Here is a 21,770-nt window from a genome sequence, read left to right as displayed (position 1 = left end):
GGGGGGGGGGGTCGTTGAACGACCAGTGGAACGCTGATATTCTGCACTGGGTCGGTAGGAGGAGGAGCTGCAGCAGCGCCCTGAGCGCGCGCTTCCACCTGTGCGGTGAGAGTCTCCATCCTGCGATTAAGGATGACGTTTTGCTCGGTCATCAGATCCAACCGAGCAGTAAAGGCGGTGAGGATTTGCTGCAACTCACCAATCACGCCTCCTGCAGACGCCAGTGCATCCTGCTCTCCCATTGGCTGTCCAACAGATTGTTGACGCCCCTCGGGATCCATGACGCTGGCCGAGATATCTTGTTGTGAAAGTGTAGTGACACGGACCCACAACAGGGGGCGTAAATGAACGGACAATGAAAGAGTCAAATATGAACACTTTACTGTTGTGAAAAGCACAACCAAACACAGCAGATTACAGAATGTGTACAACAGTCAATTAACAAAGGTGATGTGTGGGCAGGCTCGAGGATAGAGGACGTCTGTCCTGAGAAGAACCGGAACCACACGATTTCCTCCGCCATCGAACCTGGAGAATACTGGAGCCGCCAAATCCCGAACACCCCAGGTGGCCACCGTCTCCGCGTGTCGGATCTGGTACTGCTGGCGAGGAGCAGAGACAATCAGATGTGGGTGTGTGAACACCCAGTAACAACAATGGTGGAAATTCCACCTCCACCTCTCATACAGAAAGCTGGCACGTGCAGTAGTATGTGTACTTATCAAAGGTTTGGAGTGAAGACGTCAGTCCAAACCCAGCCTCCAGCTGCAAGCGCTCACAAACCTACTGCAAAAATAACACAAGCAAACGCTGTCTGTGGTAGACAAAACAATGGCTGAGAACAAAGTACCTCCTAAGGTAGACGATATCTCGGCAACGAGGTGGAGATGACGTCCGGTCTTTATGGAGTGGGATGATGAAGTGTAGATGGGTGACAGCTGTTAAGAGATAATGAGTGACAGCTGTCACCCCCGGCTGTGTCCGTGGCGGCAGCGCCCTCTCGTGCCTGAAGCCCGCACTTCAGGCAGGGCGCCCTCTGGTGGTGGGCCAGCAGTACCTCCTCTTCTGGTGGCCCACACAACATGTGCTTATCACAAGATAGATTTATTCTGTCAAGTTAATTTAAAAATATAAATAAAACATTACAAATTTCACATTCACCTTATATTGCACAGAATTACCTTAAATAAAACATTACAAATTTTACATTTCATGGTACTGCTTTTCACATTCACCTTATATTGCACAGAATTACCTTATTCAGTTTCAACCAGATCTTATATTGCACTTAACCGAGTTAAATTATTCACCTTCAACCAAATTAATGTTGGATGAGCAAGGGTCCAGCTCAGACAAAAAAACAAAACACTGCAAACCAAAACAAACCAACACAAAAAAAGCAACCAAACATGTATCAAACTCGGCCGAGGAGGAATAAACTCCTAACCCCACCACATTAATCACAGCAGGTGAAATCAATCCCGTGTAGTGCGCCAACAGCACCCGCAGAGGGCGCCCTCTGCAAAGCAATGTACACAGCTGTTGGCAGCCGATGAAATGTGGACGAAGCAACGGCCCTTTAATAGGAGGTGGCGACTCAAACGTACACTCCGCACACCGTGGTTCCTTGTGCCTAAATAAGAGACACGGGGATAATTTAAAAAACCAAACAAAAAAAAAAAAAAAACAAACAAACAAAAAAAAAAACCAAACAAAAAAACAAACAACCATATTAACTCAGCCTGTGTAGTTGAAATCTTACCTGCCAGTGTAGGCGCACGCACCCGCAGACAGCAGGAGGAGGGAGAAAGAGCCCACAACAACTCAGGCTCTGAAGCAGAATTTAACATTAGTTGTGGCACAGCACGCAAAGCCAAGATCATGAACGAACTTACCACAGGAGAGAACCCCGAGCCCACGACGCGTGACTGACAGCACACACTACCAACAACCAGGAATCAAACAAACACACACTCCAGCCAGGCTGCTGCCCCAAACCCGAGACACATGCAATTATACATAAAGCCAATGTCAACCGAGGCTACAGAAAAGCGCAAAACTGACCTCTAAGAAGGACTCGAACCCTCGGAGTCCAATGCAAATGTGCCCAAACAAATCGGCACAGAACCCGCAGCACCCCCCCACTACAAGCCCACTCCAAGTGGTATATCTCTATGAGCGCGCCCTGTGCGCTTTAAAGACCCCGTTGGCGCCGCCCACATTCACCTTAAAGGTACACTGTGCACCAACATGCCACATTCTACCCCCTTTTTCTTTGTCAACGTCTCGACGACACAACCAAAAAATTACCTATTGAATGCCCCGGGGAAGATGATGGACATTGGAATGTTGTCCGGCTGTCGCACGAGCAGTGCGACGCAGGGCTGGACGACTAGCACTTGATAAAGTCGCTGGTATAAGCAGGGCCATATACAGGATTGTGAAAGGGGGGGTTCAAATCCTTGAGCTGGGGGTCCAGTGGGCTGCAGGGCCCCCGGTGGGGTCGAGGAACAACGCCCTCGTGGGGGGCTCAGGGGGCCGAAGCAGAAGCTTTTTGAGGATTTCGAGGGGTAAAAAGCTACATAAATTTCATTTGAAACCCAAAATGTATCATTTTAGGAAATACATTTTTATATACAAATACGAGGTCTGTCCATAAAGTATCGTACCTTTTTTTTTTTTAAACTATATGGATTTTATTCATATGTTTTCACGTCAGACAAGCTTGAACCCTTGTGCGCATGCGTGAGTTTTTCCACGCCTGTCGGTGACGTCATTCGCCTGTGAGCACGCCTTGTGGAAGGAGTGATCCCGCCCCCTCGTCGGATTTTCATTGTCTGGAAATGGCGGAATGATTTGGGATTTTTTTTCCATCAGAATTTTTTCAGAAGCTGTTAGAGACTGGCACCTGGAAACTATTCGAAAAATTTATCTGGCTTTCAGTGAAAATTTTACGGGCTTCACAGAGAATAAGGTCTGTTAGTACAGCTTTAAGGACCCCTTTAAGGACACTCAGCGCGCCGCGCTCCGAGCTGCGACGACGCGGCACAAGCCACCGGACCATTTTTGAGCTGATGGCTCTGTGGATACGAGACCGTCGTGTGCTCTTTCTCTGGTTATCACAAGAGCTGGACATCAGCCATTTTCCGGCAGATTAATACCGTTAAATACGAGGCCTGTTAGAGTTAAGAGTGTGCATATCATGAATGCTTGGTCTTGGATTTTTGAGAATCTACTGAATCTACTGGTACCTTGTTCCCCATATAACAATAAGAAATATACTCAAAACCTGGATTAATCTTTTTTGTCACATAGCACTACTATTATTCTGAACACTACTGTATACCAGTTTGTGGTATGGTCATAACACCGGTATAAGGCATCCAGTATGTTTACCGGTATTCCCATTCATCCACATGTTTTCAACATATCTGCTTTGGGTGTGGTGAGCAGTTAGTCTGCTTTTTTATGTGGCAGGTCCGAGCACTTTAAGTTGCTGTTTCATTTTTGCACATACTACTACTATGAATCTGTCCATTTTCTATACCTGCTTATTCAAATTAAGGGTCGTGGGGGTCTGGAGCCTATCCCAGCAGTCATAGGACGTGAGTGCACCCTGGACAGGCGCCAGTCTGTCTCAGGACCACGTATAGACAAACACTCCTCACACTCACACTAATAATAATGAATATATTTTTAACTATTAACCCCTTAACGCCCATCGTCGCATATATGCTACAATCTCTGACTCAAATATGCAACTTACCAAATTGACCTGTATGCCCGTTGTTGCAAATTTGCAACATACCATCATTATTATTATAACATTATAACATAGTCATTACCAGAATACCCAATATTACTATCTAGTTTTTGTGCAAAAGTGAGATTAATAATCTCAACATTATTTTCCATCTACTTAAAGGCTAAAACACACACAAAACATTTTTTTATATACAGCTATATAAATTCGGGCATTAAGGGGTTAAAATGTTTAATCAGTAGTGCTCTGTGCCTTAGTTTTGTGTTGGTAAGGGCATCTGGTGTAAACTTGTGCCAGTACCCAATGTAGATCTGTGCTGCACCCACAGTGGCGACCCGGCTCGAACCGGAGCAGCCTTAAGAACCACGACAACTTTAAATTATTTTTGTCTGTTGCCAGGTGTGATTTTAACATTCAGCCCCATGCAGGGCTGTGTAGTTTGAAGAAAAAGCTACATTGTGATTATTATGGAAAATATTGCAAATTGCTTTTACATCTAAATGTATGTTGTTTGTAATTCAAGTCAGTTCCAAAAGTATTTAGGGGTGATTCTTTAATTACGGGCACTATTGGCCTTGTAAATGTAATTTCCACCACACTATTGCCTTACAATATAAAGCGCCTTGGGGCAACTGTTTGTTGTGATTTCGCGCTATATACATGTGCTCTGATGTCACTGTTTATCTCCATCGAAACTACCCAAACAATCTTTCATACAAACTGTTTAAAGGGACATTACAGTGTTGTGGTGGAAATTACGGCAATAGTGTGGGACAACTACATTTTGTTTACAAAAATCACAACAGTTGTATGACATTGAATACCCCAATTATGTTTTTATTATTTTACTGATATTTTATTCAGAGATATTTTAAAACATGAGGAAAAAAACGTTTCTTTACCATTCATTTTTATCATTGAAGATCAAAATCTGGGTGTGGGACAAGCACAAAACGTCAATATTTGCATATAATGATGCTGAAAAAAGGTGAAAAAGTCATCATAGACTACTAGAACAAATTTCTTAACACACTTTCATTGTAAAGATAACTATAAAAGTGTGAAATTTCCCCTTTTTTCTGTTTTTCATACAATATGATCAAAGGACATAATAAGTGCCTGTAGTCTAAGAATCACCCTTAGACCGTGTTCAGATTTTTGTAATGTTGCCTCTGTAAACCACCACAATGCACTTTGAGGACTATTTCTGTTACATATGTCACCTAGGTCTAAAATGAGCCTTGTCTGTCCTCAGTGACGATTACAGCGGGAGAATGTCTGAAAACACACAGAATTGTGTGACTTTCGAGATATTTAACGCTAAACCTTAAACGCATGAAAACATAAAACGTAGTTAAACCTGACTTCAACACAACAAAGACCCCTTTAATAATCACCTTATTTGAACAAGAGTTTGTGCATGACCAGAATGGAGTTTAAATGAAAATGAAGCTAACATGCTTGTAGTGTAGAATTTCAGATTTAATTCAAGGGGTTAATTACAACAATTGAAAAATTTATGAGCCTTTGATTAATTACATTTTTTACACAGCTTTCATTTTCATAGCTTATAAGTATTTTGACGTTTATTTATTTATTTTAAATTACTGCCAGTTTTCTTTTAAAGTCAGGGGATGGACACATGTACATTTCTAAGTCACTAATTATGTGTGATACCCATCAAACTGGTAAATCTGTTGAACAGAGACCAGTGAGGGAAGCCATCAAGAACCCATGATGACTCTAAAAGAGTTACAGGCTTTTGTGGCTGTTTGAGAAACTATATTGTGCAACTTTTGTGTGTTGCGTCACTTGTCCAGCTTTACAGAGTGGGACAGAGAAGGATTGTAAATATTATAGAGTATTTTTGTTATTAAAGGTTACTTATTCGTAAACCGCCTCAAAATTGTTCCAAATCCAGTCAAGGAAAACTTTTACATGGTGGCTTTTCATCTGACACCAGAGTCACTTTTTTCTACGTTTTTTTTTTTTTTTAACTGATGAAGACACAGATGGGATTTGTATCAGCAGCTCTTCAGTTACTGGAACCTGTTTTATTTCTTCATATGAGTCCAGAGGAGTTTGTCAGAAAGGCTCCAGTTTTGCCAAGAAGGAGTTAAACTTCTGTTTAAAGTGGCTGAAATAAAGAACAAGTTTTTCTTCATTTAAATCAATTTATTATTTACAGGATTTAAACAGTCTTGTGCTTCAAACATCATGTGACGTCCATCGTTCCGTGCACACGGAATCTGTACACGCACGTGTACTCTGCGTGACCCCAGTTGCTGAGCACACGTAAGGACACGTAGCGATGGACCTCGCTGGGTTTCTGCAGGTGGAGAGAAGAACAGAGGAGCAGAGAAAAGTGCTGTTAGGATGTGTGCAGTTCAAATATCTAGACAACAAAGTGCAACCAGATCTTTAGATGTTTCTTCAAACTTACAGGCAGCTCAAACGTCTGTGTCGGGTCTCCGTCCTGGTCGTACGTGAACTTGCCCAGCAGAGTCCCGTCGTCGTCCTTGTCCTCCATCCCCTGAGAAAGACGGAGCGGAACATGTTAGAAATAAAACTTGTGGGGACCGACCAGAAACGCAGAAACAACGTGTGGAACAGAGACCTCTGCAGCTAACCCTCATGCTAATTAGCACAACAACAAGAGCTAAAAAAAATTCCTAGTGAAAAGTTGCTGAATGTTAGCTAAACGCCAAGCTAGGCCCCTGTTAGCTTGAGCATTAGCATTAAACTATCTAAAGAAAGCACCTCACTGTGTTCTGAGGTCACTCGCAGTTTAAAACAAATTTGTTTTTCCTTTTCATGAAAAGAAAATGGTAAAAGGACTGCATTTATATAGCGCTTTTCCATCTGCATCAGACGCTCAAAGCACTTTACAATTATGCCTCACATTCACCCCGATGTCAGAGTGCTGCCATACAAGGCACTCACTACACAGCGGGAGCAATAGGGGATTAAAGGCCTTGCCCAAGGGCCCTTAGTGATTTTCCAGTCAGGTGGGGATTTGAACCCATGATCTTCTAGACTCAAGCCCAACACCTTAACCACTAGACCATCACCTCCCCTAAATCACAATAATGCTGTCGACAGTATATTCAGGGTTGGATTAAGCGTTAGCATAGCATACCAGCCGCAATTTTCCAAATTTTGTCAGCAGCCAAAAGTGTCAAACTTTTTGCCATCTGATGGCGCCGCTTTAGTACGTCTGTGAATTAAACAGGGTTCCAACAGATCGGTTACATATCAAGTTACTCAGTGATGCATTAACAGGATATCCTAGAGACGGAAAAAATGAACATTTCCGTTGGTAAATAAATCAGTCATGGAGTTCCACGCTTCTTTTCTAGATCGTGATCACTCACATAGATCTCAAAATCTTTGGGAGCCGAGTCAATGCGTCCACTGGGGGAGCTGTAGCTCGGCAGGTGGTCCAAAGTCACGTGACTCATCCTGACGGGGTGCGACAGAGCGACGACCAGAGTCCCCTGATGACCCTGAAACGGCCAGCACCTCCCCGGGAGCAGCTCCGGGAAGCCCTGAAAGAAGACAAAGAACCATTTAGACCCAGCAGCAAATAATCGATAATCGTGACAAGAAGATCTTCAGAGACACAGACAGAGTGAAACACGAAACAAAATTTTCAAATAAATAAATAAATATACCTGAATGGCAACTCGTGGACTCTGAGAGCGACACCACAGAGAAAATCCAAAGAGGGTCCTGCACGTGGACTGAGAGTGGTGGGTCTCAGACGATCTGGACTGGACCACAGTGGCACCTACAGAGGATTAAAAAACAACAACATTGATTTAATGTAAATGCGTTAGCCTTCATGTTAGCAACCCTTCAATATTCCAGGTGTGCTGAGAAATTCACTGTACTGGGTAAGTATGTCCCTTCTGGGCTACTGTACCAACATGGTGGCCTCCATGAGGGGGCCCGCTCACATGAAGATATGAAGAGCTCAGTTAAAGCTCATGAAAACACATCGATACGTTATTGCAGGTGTAACTTAGAAGGAAAGTGAGCGATATTAATGTCGCTTTTTTGTTTATCCTGATTTGCTATAAAAACACCTGCAATTGTTCCAGTACATCTGGGAAATGGTCAAATATGGAGCATGTCCACAGCTGGAAAGTATCACTGGAATAAACCCCTAAAATGTACTTTTAGACTCGATCCAGCTCTGTAACATAGGGGCTATACGGACGCTAACAGGGCAACTCGCACGCGAGGTAATAAACGAGTGTTTAGGCATATTTTGATGTATTTTAATGAACTATGACTTTGGAATATTGATACGTTTCTATTCTTATTTTAATATTTCAGTGTGGCATGAAAACAGATATTTTGAAATACTGAAGAATGAAGTCGCATGACTCAGATATTTTGGGGGGGGTAATCCAACCTAGAGGCTCCAGAGCAAAGTCAGCCATTCTGTCTGCAATCGGGCGTTCACAGCGCCGCTGATCAGCCTCACGTTGCTCCTGAAAAATATACAACATACAATAAATGACCAAATGTGCACACACACACACACACAAAGTTTAAAATTACACTTCGTCCCATCCCTACGTCGCTAACCCACACAAGAAATGAATGACTAAGATTTGTGCGTTTTATGGTAACAGGACCAAATTTTGCACACACATTGTTTGATATTTAAGAAGAAGAAGATAATTTCAAATTCAGTTTTCATCTTCAGCAAATAGCAAAATCTGAGACAGCCACCATGCAGGTCCAGAAGATCTTCAAAATGATCTGTCTTTTACTAAACTAGAGCTCTTGGTGAAACTGTATTGTACCTGCATTAATGCTAAATCTCCACCAGGTGGAGATATTGGTCCATTTCAAGAACTTTGAGTACAGGCTGCTGTCATGATGATGAATCTGTTGCTTATAGTAGTAGATGTCATACAGAGACTAATGAAGTGTTGTTGTCTGACACTCTGAATCCATTCCAGCCACAATTACATTGATTTAAAAAAAAAAAAATAAATTAATAAAACTGAGCTTGGCATGATATCTAAAACAATGTGTGTGCAAATTTGGTGTTTTTACTTTAAAATGTGTCAATTTACAGATCCACCCGGGTATGGACACAACATGTATATCCACGTACCTTGATTCGGTCCATGAGCCACCTCTCAGCAGCCTCTTTCAGCTCTGGGCTGAGCTCGACGTGGTCAAGACCAGGACCAGCTTACTGAAGATGGACTCTGCTTGGGTGGGTGGACAGTAACAAGACATATGAAGAGACAGTCTTGTCTTAAAAATATAAATTATATTTAATCTGCATGACTTTAACCAACACACAAATCAGCAGTGAGCTGCAGGTGTTTGCAGGTGAAGTCTACCTTCACAGATGGAGCCTTGGTGGTGCTGAGGTCACCAGGATGAGTGACAGCTGAACCGATCATGTGGAAGCTGGGCACTGTGGGCAGGAGGTGCCAAAGAGCTGGAAAAAAAAAACAGGGAGGAGAAAGCAAACATCTGCTGAATCCACCAAGCTGCTAAAAATCATCCAACACATCCAATCACCAAACACAATTCATCAAGGAAGCACAGGATGCACCTGAGATGGAAGCTGATTGGCTCACACTCACCCATCAAAGTGAAGGCAATAATCCAAATCCTGGCACCAAATCCATGACGTGGAGCATCAGTGGAGCTGGTGGAGGCTGCTGGTTTCCTCCTGGTGGGGTCCGGTTTGTGGAGGAGTGAGTCCCCACCTGTCAAAGAAACCACACAGAGAGACCTCTCAGTGTCACAGGACTCTGTACTATGTCCCCAGTGTGTCGGCCACTGCCCTCTGGTGGACCGAGAAGGTACTGCAGGAGGGCCATGAGAGGCCATTCAAAATAAACAAGAAAAAACTCTTGGATTTTTAGTATTGTAATAAAGTTTAAAATGTCACAAAATACTACTAACAACAACAACAATAATAATAATAATAATATAATAATAATAATAATAATAATAATAATAATAATAATGATTCAGGTGTGTGTGTGTGTGTGTGTGCGTGCTGCGTGCGTGCGTACGTGCGTGTGTGTGTGTGTGTGTGTGCGTGTGTGTGTGTGTGTGTGTGTGTGTGCGTGTGTGTGTCTGCCTGTGAGTGACCTTCACAGGAAGATGATTCCAGGTCATCGTCATACTGGTTAAGGTTGGTCATGACGTCAGCAGAATCACTGCTGGCGTTGTGGCTGACGGCCGTACGATGAGTGTCCCTCCTCTTCTTGAAATTCCTGGAAGGGGCGACAGAGAAACACGGATACACAACATAAGGAATTATAATGAGGACAAAGAAAAGAAACAGAGTGCCAAAAGAATATCAGAGTTAAAGTTAGAGCCACAGAAGCAGATCACGTACCTGACCAGGGTCTCTCTGTAACAAACGGTCCTCTTGTAGGACTCAGTGTCTTCATCATAAACATAGTAGCCCATCGCAAGCAGACGGGCACTTCTACAGGCCATGACTGGAGAGACAGAAAATAATCACAAAGACTGCATTTCAGTCAAATTTACACAGTTTGTGGGTTCAGACAGTCAACAACACACAATGAGCAAACATCTTGACATGAGACACAGATAAATAAATGGAATAGTTTTGACAGTGTTGAATGCTTGGTGTCCAAAGTAAAGGTCAAACAAGGTCGACGTCCACTGGATTCTATGACATGTGACATATGTTACCCTGTAAGATGATAACCAAGCATAACGGCGCAAACTATTCCTTTAAAAAAATGTGATTAACTCAACCAATAATTTGCATAATTTTTTACCAAAATTGGAGCAACTTTAACTTTTGACCCCTGTACAAACTGAAATTGACCTTTCTCACCATTTTTGCTGTTTTACCCCATAACTCAATGGAATTCAGTCATAGATAGTCCAAACTATACCTTTTTGGAATCTTTATTATCAGACAAATAATGTGGTGTAGTTTTCAACATGATTGGAGCATTTTAAAGTTTGATGCCTGTGTAATTCTTCAATTGACCGCTACCTGGCTGCCTATTGAAAATTCAGGTGTCTCATTGGTTATTTTAAAATAGCAATGTCTAAGGAGCATTTGTGCCGAATTTGATGCTTGTATCATCATTTGCAGGATTCTGCTCTAAATATTCTCTTATCTGCTGCATTATATAGGATTTAAAAAGTGTCAATTACAGAAATATAAGGAAATATGCCACAGAACAAACAGTGGTTTTTGAAGGTCACTGGCACCCCATATGAGGAATCACACTCACTTTTTTGTCTACCTGTTGAGAATTGAGAATCGATATGTCAAAGTTGGTCATTTTTGCTATATTTTTATAGTAACACAATCTGAGGCCTTTTTGACATTAAATTTTGAACTGACCAAAATTCAAGTAAAATTTTGCCTCATGGAAAAACTAACTTTGTCATTCCTAAATCAATCTACTTGAAGGATATTTGGTGAAAATTTCATCAAAATCGGAGTCGGTCACACACACACACACACACACACACACACACACACACACACACACACACACACACACACACACACACACACACACACACACACACACACACACCATAATTTCCTTTCAGACAGTAACTGGAGAATTTGACATTCTGTCAGAAAAAGGTCACTTTGCTAATTTACACTGCAATATGCCACGCTACAGACACTAAAAACATTTAGAAAAATATATTTCCTAAATTCTGGTACACAGGGAACAGAAATACAGGCGTCGAGAATTGAGAACATTCACTTTCAAAATCGCCTTTTTTTTTTTTACTATATTTCAATGCAGAGACTGCAAACATGGCCAATAGTGGATCATTTTAAAAATTGTCTAAAGTTTTATTGGCTGAAAAAATGTTATGGGTCCACGTTTTTATGATTGTTCTTCACTTCTGGAAAGTTTCATGAAATCCAGCCAACTTCTGTTTTTCTGCATGATTTCCTCTGAGACAGATCATTAAATGTTTGAATAATTTACCTGTTGTGTTGTGAAGTGACGATCAGGCGGCTGATTAACTCTCAAAATCCACGAAAAATCCTCAAACCGCAACTTCGTCTGACGTTAAGAACCAAATTCTCACTTCACCAGTCAAATAACTTATCAGTTAATATGAATAAAACCGTCAGACTGAGAGATAAAACACAGACTGCTGCAGGTTTAAACACACACACTGCCACACAAACTACAGACTGACTCAAACTAAAGTGAAACTGCACAAAGAACAAAAGCATAAAGCATAAAGTAACACACGTGACGTCACAAAGAGAGGCACTTCCGGTCAAACGTTGACATGGTCAGATATGACAGGTGTTGTGCCGAATTCAGCACCCCTGCTTCGCGGGAACGCGCATTTGAACCTCGTCGCCGTAAACTCACATTTAACAGCACAGATACGCAGCTTGCGCCGAAAAAATGCACACAAATCAGTATGATTCTTATTCTGTGTCACGTTGTCTCCAGATATGTGGGAGTGAAGAGAATATGTTCACATTTACGAGCACTAATTGGCTGCTTTTAGTCAGAACGAAGCGTCTGCTATTATATTTATTCTATGACGTTTCATCAAATGATGGTGTTTGTTTTAGTGTTTATTTGTTAAAATGATTTTAATTTTATTCACTGACGTTATGAATGAATATGCAGCTTGAATCACTGTGGAACGTTTGAGGACCCTGTTGAAATTAACGTCCATTCCTACTGTCTGTATATGTATTATATCTGTATATAATATATTAATTTATTTAGAGTATCCTAATCATCATCAGAATTATTATTATTATTGTTGTTGTTGTCATAAAAATGTACACAAAACAATGGTTGTCATTCTATGTTACTTAATTTCCAAATACAACACAAAAGTGAAAAGAACGTGTATTTTTGGAAGTGTGTGAAATATATTTTCTGTCTAATTAGTTACATGGAAACAGATTTATTGGAGGGGAAGGGGGAGAGCAGTGGCGGTTCTACAACGAATTACTCCCCGGGTGAGACCCCCTTTGAGCAAAACCACCCAAAAAAACCCACAAAATTTTGCACAAACAGCCATTTTTAAAAATTATTTTTTTTAATTCATTTTTAGATTTTAGAAGTGCCCCTGAAATTGCAATTGAAATTGACATCAAAAGACAGCAGGCTACAATGTAACGCTTATCCATTGATTGCAAGTTTGAATAAACACACCCTGACATGCTAAATGTCTGATATTAGACACTTTAGTAATCTGTCTTTCAGGCAGAAACAATTAGCTCTTTATTAATGTGCATATTTGTCTCAACATTTAGCTAAATATGTAACTTGATGTTTGTAAATATTCAGTTAAATGTGAAAATACTGAGCATTAACTAATCTAAATAAAGTTTTAGGTTTGACAGAAATGTGACACTGTAGTGTTTTTCCTTTTTTTCTTCCTAGTCTTTGGTCTTCATCTGTGGGTCAAAAGAAAATCTAAACTGAAATCAATCAATCAATCAATCAATTTTTTTATATATCGCCAAATCACAACAAACACCAGCATTCTCATGTCAATGAAATCAAATGTGATTCTTTTTCTCCATCAAATAAACCAGTTAATTATGAAGATAAGCCTCATTTTAAATGTCATCATTTGTATTATTATTATTATCTTTTCTGTGTCTTTGGCCTCCTTAGTCAAATTGACCATGGATTTTAGCATCCTTAAAGTACATAAAACATAAAAAGTAGGTGTCATGTAGGATATTTTTTGGGGGGGTGTATTTTACAGCAAGCCAATCTGCCATGAAATGCACCCCCTCGTATCTCCCCCCTGGAAGGTGCCACATTGATGAAATTTGTTGTATCTGTCAGTATATGTGCTATAAATGTACTCTTAAAAGCATTTCACGCTGGGACTAACAGAAGGATAAGAGCGACGCCTTCTATCGATAACGACCAATCAGATAACGCGATACAACACCTCCTTTGGCCCGCTTCGAGTTGCGTCGTGCGCCGTCATGACGTGTACACAATGCAGTAAAAACTAAGGGCACAGAAAACAAACTCTGCTGGCTGCAGCAGCTCCTCAGTCTTCTCTCACAAATGTATTTAAATACAGTCCATAAAAGTCCTACTCACAGACTGATTGACAGGACATGTCCACATCAAGTATAACTCCAGACATCTCCACTCACAGACTCGCACGCGCATCTCGCACGCGCATCTCGCACGCGCATCTCGCACGCGCATCTCGCACGCGCATCTCGCGGTCAAAGTAGGATAGATAAACTAACAGAACTCAGAGCACAGACCTGCAGCTCAGCACAAGAAGAGAAATCAGAGTGCACAGCCAAACTGCACTCTATTCCTCTGTGCAGAGAACCTGCAGGCTGCGTTCTCACCTTCTCTCTGCCCCCTGCTGCGCGCACCTGACGCAGAAATCCCTGCGTCGTCATGACGCCACAGGAAGCAACTGGGAGCAGCCCCGGTGTGAAAGGGGCTTTAGAGATTGTGCTCATGAAGTATTTTGGACCTGTTGGTGCAGTATGACAGCAATAATAAAGAGCTGAAACTTGAGATTGATTTTTCAGTTTTAGTATGTTTGACAAACTCCCAATTTTCTTGTTTACCATATAATAAAACAGTTATAGACTTTTAATTTCGGTGTACCTGTGATTATGCGGACCTGGTCAGGATGGGGTTCATCTCAAGGCCTCGGTGAACTAATTGTATAAAGTTAAACTGTCTTGTAAGTATAACGCCACTTTAAACACAAGAAATACAATATTAAAATAAGTAATTAAGCCATTATATGAAAACCTTCATCAATGTGATGCCTTCCAGGGGGAGATAGGAGGTGGTGCATTTCATTGCAGTCTGACTTGCTGTAAAATGCACCCCCCCAAAAATATCCTTCTGTTAGTCCCAGATCAACAGTAGGAAAATCACACATGCACATGCATGCACATACTCGTGCACGCATACTCGTGCACGAGTATAACATACCATTCAACGAGCCGCCTCGTTGAATGGTATGTTCCAGCTTTCACCTCATGAAATATTCGTACCATTGAACTCATAAACATTCATTATTTGTATAATATACTAATATATACATATTTGTATAATATACTTGCCGAGGATGGTACAACAAAGCACAGACTTATTTCCATCACGGTCCCGATGACAAAACAGAAAAACAAACAATAAAGACAAAAAACAAAGCAAAAACCAAATGCTTTAAAATGGCTACAAAGCCATCTATATACACAAATTAATGAAAGACAAAATTATTATGACACCTCTCTCTCTCTCTCACACACACACACACACACACACACACACACACACACACACACACACACACACACACACACACACACACACACACACACACACACACACACACACACCACACACACACACACACACACACACACAACTGTTGTCATGATATTGATATAACAATATGTACCAAAGTTCACTGCACATATTGTCGCTGGTGCTGTAGATTGTATGTCGTAACACACCTGGCACATATTGTCCCTGGTGACAGTGCTACAATGGGGCCATGAACGTTGGCATATATCGTTGTGGCGACAATATGTGCTGTAACATACAGGCCCTGGGTCTTCACTCACCACCACTTTGTCAGTTTATCAGTGTGGTACCTGGCTCTGTATGTTTGTTCTGTAAAATCAAGTCCTATTACCTTTTTGTCGTGTCCTAGAATCGTGTTTGAATTTTGGTTGGCTATTTCTGTGGCGGTCATGTGTTCCTCACAACCCAGATCCCTGTGACAATCCTCATATCCTGTGAACTTCTCATCAGAGAAACCTGGGCCCATATTCACATAGAATCTCAGAGTCCTCTCAGAGAGCAAGGAACCTTAAGAGTGATCCAGGAAGTGTCTGAGAGCAACTCTGAGCAAGGGGGACAGAAACTTTTATCTTTGTGAAGAGGCAGGTTTGACCCTGTTGCTAGGTATGAGGAAGTCTTCTAACAGCTGTGATTGGTTGTCACAAAAAGGGAAAGAGGAAAAAAACAAATGCACCCCTGGTTATGAATGAACAGTAGAATCAACCGATCATATAACCTGGACTGTATTAAGACGTCTAATTGTGAAAATAATTTTATGTCATTATGATGAAACTCAGCAAAATTAAATTAATTGTTACACAGCTTCAAAATATCAGGGTGGGCGGGAGCCCATCTACCATGGCGGCTGGACCCGCAATGCAAACTCCCAGACTAGCCTTAAGTGTAGGAGAAAACATGATCTTTATTCCAGGCTCTGGTTTGGTACACATGTCATCAAGCAGCAGAGCAGAGGTACAATCAGGATCAGGCAAAAACGCAGTCATGGTCAGAGGCACTGCGAAAGGTGTCAAGTGGCTAAAGATTCTGCACCAGTGCCCCACAGTTATATGGGGCATCTGCTTGCTTACCGGCCTAATGAGATAGTGGCTATGGATTTTACACTGCTGGAACCGACCCGTAGTGGGATCGAGAATGTTCTTGTCATGACGGATGTATTCACTAAGTACACCATGGCTGTTCCCACTCTGGATCAACAGGCTTCTACTGTCGCCCAAGTGATCACCCGGGAGTGGTTCTATAAGTTTGGGGTGCCAAATCGCATCCATTCAGATCAGGGACGGTGGTTTGAGGGTGCCATTCATGGCCGTATATAGAGGGGGTTCAGGGGTTCAGGGGCCCCCCCCGAGAATTCTGATTTTTTTCTGCTGATTTTTTTCTGATCTGGATATCAACGTTATGTATTTTCTTTTCATTGATAATAAGCAACAAGCACTAACTGTTACAGAGCTATTATCACACACCCTCAAGTTTCAATTTCCTCTGCCAGAGTAATCCCTTAAGTGATGAAAGGGGAAACTGCTAGATAAACTTTTCCCATGGGGGTTGAGAATTTTTGCTCCCTGGTCCCTATCCTCCTCTGATGTCAAATAGATTAGTAGGCTTGTAAATACCCATGTAGACACACAGTTACACTTGTCTGGTTTGTAAAAACATGTTTGTATGTATAAGCTGAGAAATAAAGGGAGCTTCTCCTTCCTGTTGCAAATACTGTAAAGGTGCAAATATTCACGTGGGATTTATTATGCAAATTTCACGAGTTAAACAAGGTCGCCAAATTAAATACCACTATTTTAATACATAACGTACATATACGTACATATTCATAATGTAAACACGAATATTAATACCGTTAAATACGAGGCCTGTTAGAAAACTATCCGACCTTTTTATTTTTTGCAAAAACTATATGGATTTGAATCATGTGCGCTTGCATCAGCCAAGCTTGAACCTTCGTGCGCATGCGTGAGTTTTTCACGCCTGTCGGTTGCATCATTCGTAACCGACAGGCAGGTATAAAGTTTGCATTAATGTTATCTTGGTTCTTCCTGGGTGGTTCTTATGGCAACTGATCCAATCCCAAGCAAGGACTACAAGGTCTGTCCATAAAGTATCGTACCTTTTTATTATTTTTTTTAAACTATATGGATTTGATTCATATGTTTTCACGTCAGACAAGCTTGAACCCTTGTGCGCATGCGTGAGTTTTTCCACGCCTGTCGGTGACGTCGTTCGCCTGTGAGCACGCCTTGTGGAAGGAGTGGTCCCGCCCCGTCGTCGGATTTTCATTGTCTGGAAATGGCGGAATGATTTGGGTTTTTTTTTTCCATCAGAATTTTTTCAGAAGCTGTTAGAGACTGGCACCTGGAAACTATTCGAAAAATTTATCTGGCTTTCGGTGAAAATTTTATGGGCTTCACAAAGAATAAGGTCTGTTAGTACAGCTTTAAGGACCCCTTTAAGGACGCTCAGCGCGCCGCGCTCCAAGCTGCGACGACGCGGCACAAGCCACCGGACCATTTCTGAGCTGATGGCTCTGTGGATACGAGACCGTCGTGTGCTCTTTCTCTGGTTATCACAAGAGCTGGACATCAGCCATTTTCCGACAGATTTCACTTTTAACAAGAGATTTTGTCATGGAAAGCCGCGCGGAGGCTTCGCGCGTCACGACCGATTCGCTTTGGAAGCGAGACAAAGGAACACCTCCGTTTCGGCGTGTCAGAGGACAAGTTTGGACATGTCTATCTCGGCTTTCAATGCTTACCAGTCCAGTAAGTATCAGTGAAATTTACAGAATTTACAGAACAAACATACAGAGCCAGGTACCACACTGATAAACTGACAAAGTGGTGGTGAGTGAAGACCCAGGGCCTGTATGTTACAGCACATATTGTCGCCACAACGATATATGCCAACGTTCATGGCCCCATTGTAGCACTGTCACCAGGGACAATATGTGCAGTGAACTTTGGTACATATTGTTATATCAATATCATGACAACAGTTGTGTGTGTGTATGTGTGTGTGTGTGTGTGTGTGTGTGTGTGTGTGTGTGTGTGTGTGTGTGTGTGTGTGTGTGTGTGTGTGTGTGTGAGAGAGAGAGGTGTCATAATAATTTTGTCTTTCATTAATTTGTGTATATAGATGGCTTTGTAGCCATTTTAAAGCATTTGGTTTTTGCTTTGTTTTTTGTCTTTATTGTTTGTTTTTCTGTTTTGTCATCGGGACCGTGATGGAAATAAGTCTGTGCTTTGTTGTACCATCCTCGGCAAGTATATTATACAAATATGTATATATTAGTATATTATACAAATAATGAATGTTTATGAGTTCAATGGTCCGAATATTTCATGAGGTGAAAGCTGGAACATACCATTCAACGAGGCGGCTCGTTGAATGGTATGTTATACTCGTGCACGAGTATGCGTGCACGAGTATGTGCACGCATGTGCATGTGTGATTTTCCTACTGTTGATCTGGGACTAACAGAAGGATATTTTTGGGGGGGTGCATTTTACAGCAAGTCAGACTGCAATGAAATGCACCACCTCCTATCTCCCCCTGGAAGGCATCACATTGATGAAGGTTTTCATATAATGGCTTAATTACTTATTTTAATATTGTATTTCTTGTGTTTAAAGTGGCGTTATACTTACAAGACAGTTTAACTTTATACAATTAGTTCACCGAGGCCTTGAGATGAACCCCATCCTGACCAGGTCCGCATAATCACGGGTACACCGAAATTAAAAGTCTATAACTGTTTTATTATATGGTAAACAAGAAAATTGGGAGTTTGTCAAACATACTAAAACTGAAAAATCAATCTCAAGTTTCAGCTCTTTATTATTGCTGTCATACTGCACCAACAGGTCCAAAATACTTCATGAGCACAATCTCTAAAGCCCCTTTCACACCGGGGCTGCTCCCAGTTGCTTCCTGTGGCGTCATGACGACGCAGGGATTTCTGCGTCAGGTGCGCGCAGCAGGGGGCAGAGAGAAGGTGAGAACGCAGCCTGCAGGTTCTCTGCACAGAGGAATAGAGTGCAGTTTGGCTGTGCACTCTGATTTCTCTTCTTGTGCTGAGCTGCAGGTCTGTGCTCTGAGTTCTGCTAGTTTATCTATCCTACTTTGACCGCGAGATGCGCGTGCGAGATGCGCGTGCGAAGGAACCGTCTGTGAGTGGAGATGTCTGGAGTTATACTTGATGTGGACATGTCCTGTCAATCAGTCTGTGAGTAGGACTTTTATGGACTGTATTTAAATACATTTGTGAGAGAAGACAGAGGAGCTGCTGCAGCCAGCAGAGTTTGTTTTCTGTGCCCTTAGTTTTTACTGCATTGTGTACACGTCATGACGACGCACGACGCAATTCGAAGCGGGCCAAAGGAGGTGTTGTATCGCGTTACCTGATTGGTCGTTATCGATAGAAGGCGTCGCTCTTATCCTTCTGTTAGTCCCAGCGTGAAATGCTTTTAAGAGTACATTTATAGCACATATACTGACAGATACAACAAATTTCATCAATGTGGCACCTTCCAGGGGGATACGAGGGGGTGCATTTCATGGCAGATTGGCTTGCTGTAAAATACACCCCCCCAAAAAATATCCTACATGACACCTACTTTTTATGTTTTATGTACTTTAAGGATGCTAAAATCCATGGTCAATTTGACTAAGGAGGCCAAAGACACAGAAAAGATAATAATAATAAAAATGATGACATTTAAAATGAGGCTTATCTTCATAATTAACTGGTTTATTTGATGGAGAAAAAGAATCACATTTGATTTCATTGACATGGGAATGCTGGTAACATTTCAGTTTAGATTTTCTTTTGACCCACAGATGAAGACCAAAAACTAGGAAGAAAAAAAGGAAAAACACTACAGTGTCACATTTCTGTCAAACCTAAAACTTTATTTACAGTAGATTAGTTAATGCTCAGTAGTTTCACATTTAGCTCAATATTTACAAACATCAAGTTACATATTTAGCTAAATGTTGAGACAAATATGCACATTAATAAAGAGCTAATTGTTGCTGCCTGAAAGACAGATTACTAAAGTGTCTAATATCAGACATTTAGCATGTCAGGGTGTGTTTATTCAAACTTGCAATCAATGGATAAGCGTTACATTGTAGCCTGCTGTCTTTTGATGTCAATTTCAATTGCAATTTCAGGGGCACTTCTAAAATCTAAAAATAAATAAATAAAATAATTTTTAAAAATGGCTGTTTGTGCAAAATTTTGTGGGTTTTTTTGGGTGGTTTTGCTCAAAGGGGGTCTCACCCGGGGAGTAATTCATTGTAGAACCGCCACTGCTCTCCCCCTTCCCCTCCAATAAATCTGTTTCCATGTAACTAATTAGACAGAAAATATATTTCACACACTTCCAAAAATACACGTTCTTTTCACTTTTGTGTTGTATTTGGAAATTAAGTAACATAGAATGACAACCATTGTTTTGTGTACATTTTTATGACAACAACAACAATAATAATAATAATTCTGATGATGATTAGGATACTCTAAATAAATTAATATATTATATACAGATATAATACATATACAGACAGTAGGAATGGACGTTAATTTCAACAGGGTCCTCAAACGTTCCACAGTGATTCAAGCTGCATATTCATTCATAACGTCAGTGAATAAAATTAAAATCATTTTAACAAATAAACACTAAAACAAACACCATCATTTGATGAAACGTCATAGAATAAATATAATAGCAGACGCTTCGTTCTGACTAAAAGCAGCCAATTAGTGCTCGTAAATGTGAACATATTCTCTTCACTCCCACATATCTGGAGACAACGTGACACAGAATAAGAATCATACTGATTTGTGTACATTTTTTCGGCGCAAGCTGCGTATCTGTGCTGTTAAATGTGAGTTTACGGCGACGAGGTTCAAATGCGCGTTCCCGCGAAGCAGGGGTGCTGAATTCGGCACAACACCTGTCATATCTGACCATGTCAACGTTTGACCGGAAGTGCCTCTCTTTGTGACGTCACGTGTGTTACTTTATGCTTTATGCTTTTGTTCTTTGTGCAGTTTCACTTTAGTTTGAGTCAGTCTGTAGTTTGTGTGGCAGTGTGTGTGTTTAAACCTGCAGCAGTCTGTGTTTTATCTCTCAGTCTGACGGTTTTATTCATATTAACTGATAAGTTATTTGACTGGTGAAGTGAGAATTTGGTTCTTAACGTCAGACGAAGTTGCGGTTTGAGGATTTTTCGTGGATTTTGAGAGTTAATCAGCCGCCTGATCGTCACTTCACAACACAACAGGTAAATTATTCAAACATTTAATGATCTGTCTCAGAGGAAATCATGCAGAAAAACAGAAGTTGGCTGGATTTCATGAAACTTTCCAGAAGTGAAGAACAATCATAAAAACGTGGACCCATAACATTTTTTCACTCCATAAAACGTTCTGAACAACTTTAGACAATTTTTAAAATGATCCACTATTGGCCATGTTTGCAGTCTCTGCATTGAAATATAGTAAAAAAGGCGATTTTGAAAGTGAATGTTCTCAATTCTCGACGCCTGTATTTCTGTTCCCTGTGTACCAGAATTTAGGAAATATATTTTTCTAAATGTTTTTAGTGTCTGTAGCGTGGCATATTGCAGTGTAAATTAGCAAAGTGACC

The 21,770-nt window shown here is 41.2% G+C and overlaps 2 protein-coding genes across 2 annotated transcripts in view; one reads left to right on the top strand and one right to left on the bottom strand.

Annotated features, from left to right (window-relative positions):
* Positions 1-5,959: 5,959 nt before the first annotated feature.
* On the bottom strand, positions 5,960-8,969 carry LOC117511608 (SUN domain-containing protein 2-like). The gene is made up of 6 exons (XM_034171576.1): positions 8,898-8,969; positions 8,184-8,262; positions 7,438-7,553; positions 7,138-7,311; positions 6,207-6,296; positions 5,960-6,092 (listed from the first exon to the last, which is right to left on the bottom strand). The coding sequence occupies exons 1-6, from the start codon at positions 8,910-8,912 to the stop codon at positions 5,979-5,981; spliced, it is 588 nt and encodes a 195-aa protein (XP_034027467.1). The 5' UTR covers positions 8,913-8,969; the 3' UTR covers positions 5,960-5,978.
* Positions 8,970-19,290: 10,321 nt separating this feature from the next.
* Positions 19,291-21,770, top strand: part of LOC117511449 (SUN domain-containing protein 3-like) — an 8,030-nt gene continuing 5,550 nt past the window's right edge. The window contains exon 1 of the mRNA XM_034171473.1: positions 19,291-19,339. Coding sequence (XP_034027364.1) covers positions 19,294-19,339 — 46 coding nt within the window. The 5' untranslated portion in view covers positions 19,291-19,293. The remainder of the gene's footprint in view (positions 19,340-21,770) is intronic.

The sequence above is a fragment of the Thalassophryne amazonica genome, chromosome 6 (genome assembly GCF_902500255.1).
Source record: "Thalassophryne amazonica chromosome 6, fThaAma1.1, whole genome shotgun sequence".
In the NCBI taxonomy this organism is placed as follows: Eukaryota; Metazoa; Chordata; class Actinopteri; order Batrachoidiformes; family Batrachoididae; genus Thalassophryne; species Thalassophryne amazonica.
Note: the sequence above shows the minus strand (reverse complement) of the source record. Positions and strands in the feature narration are given on the sequence as shown.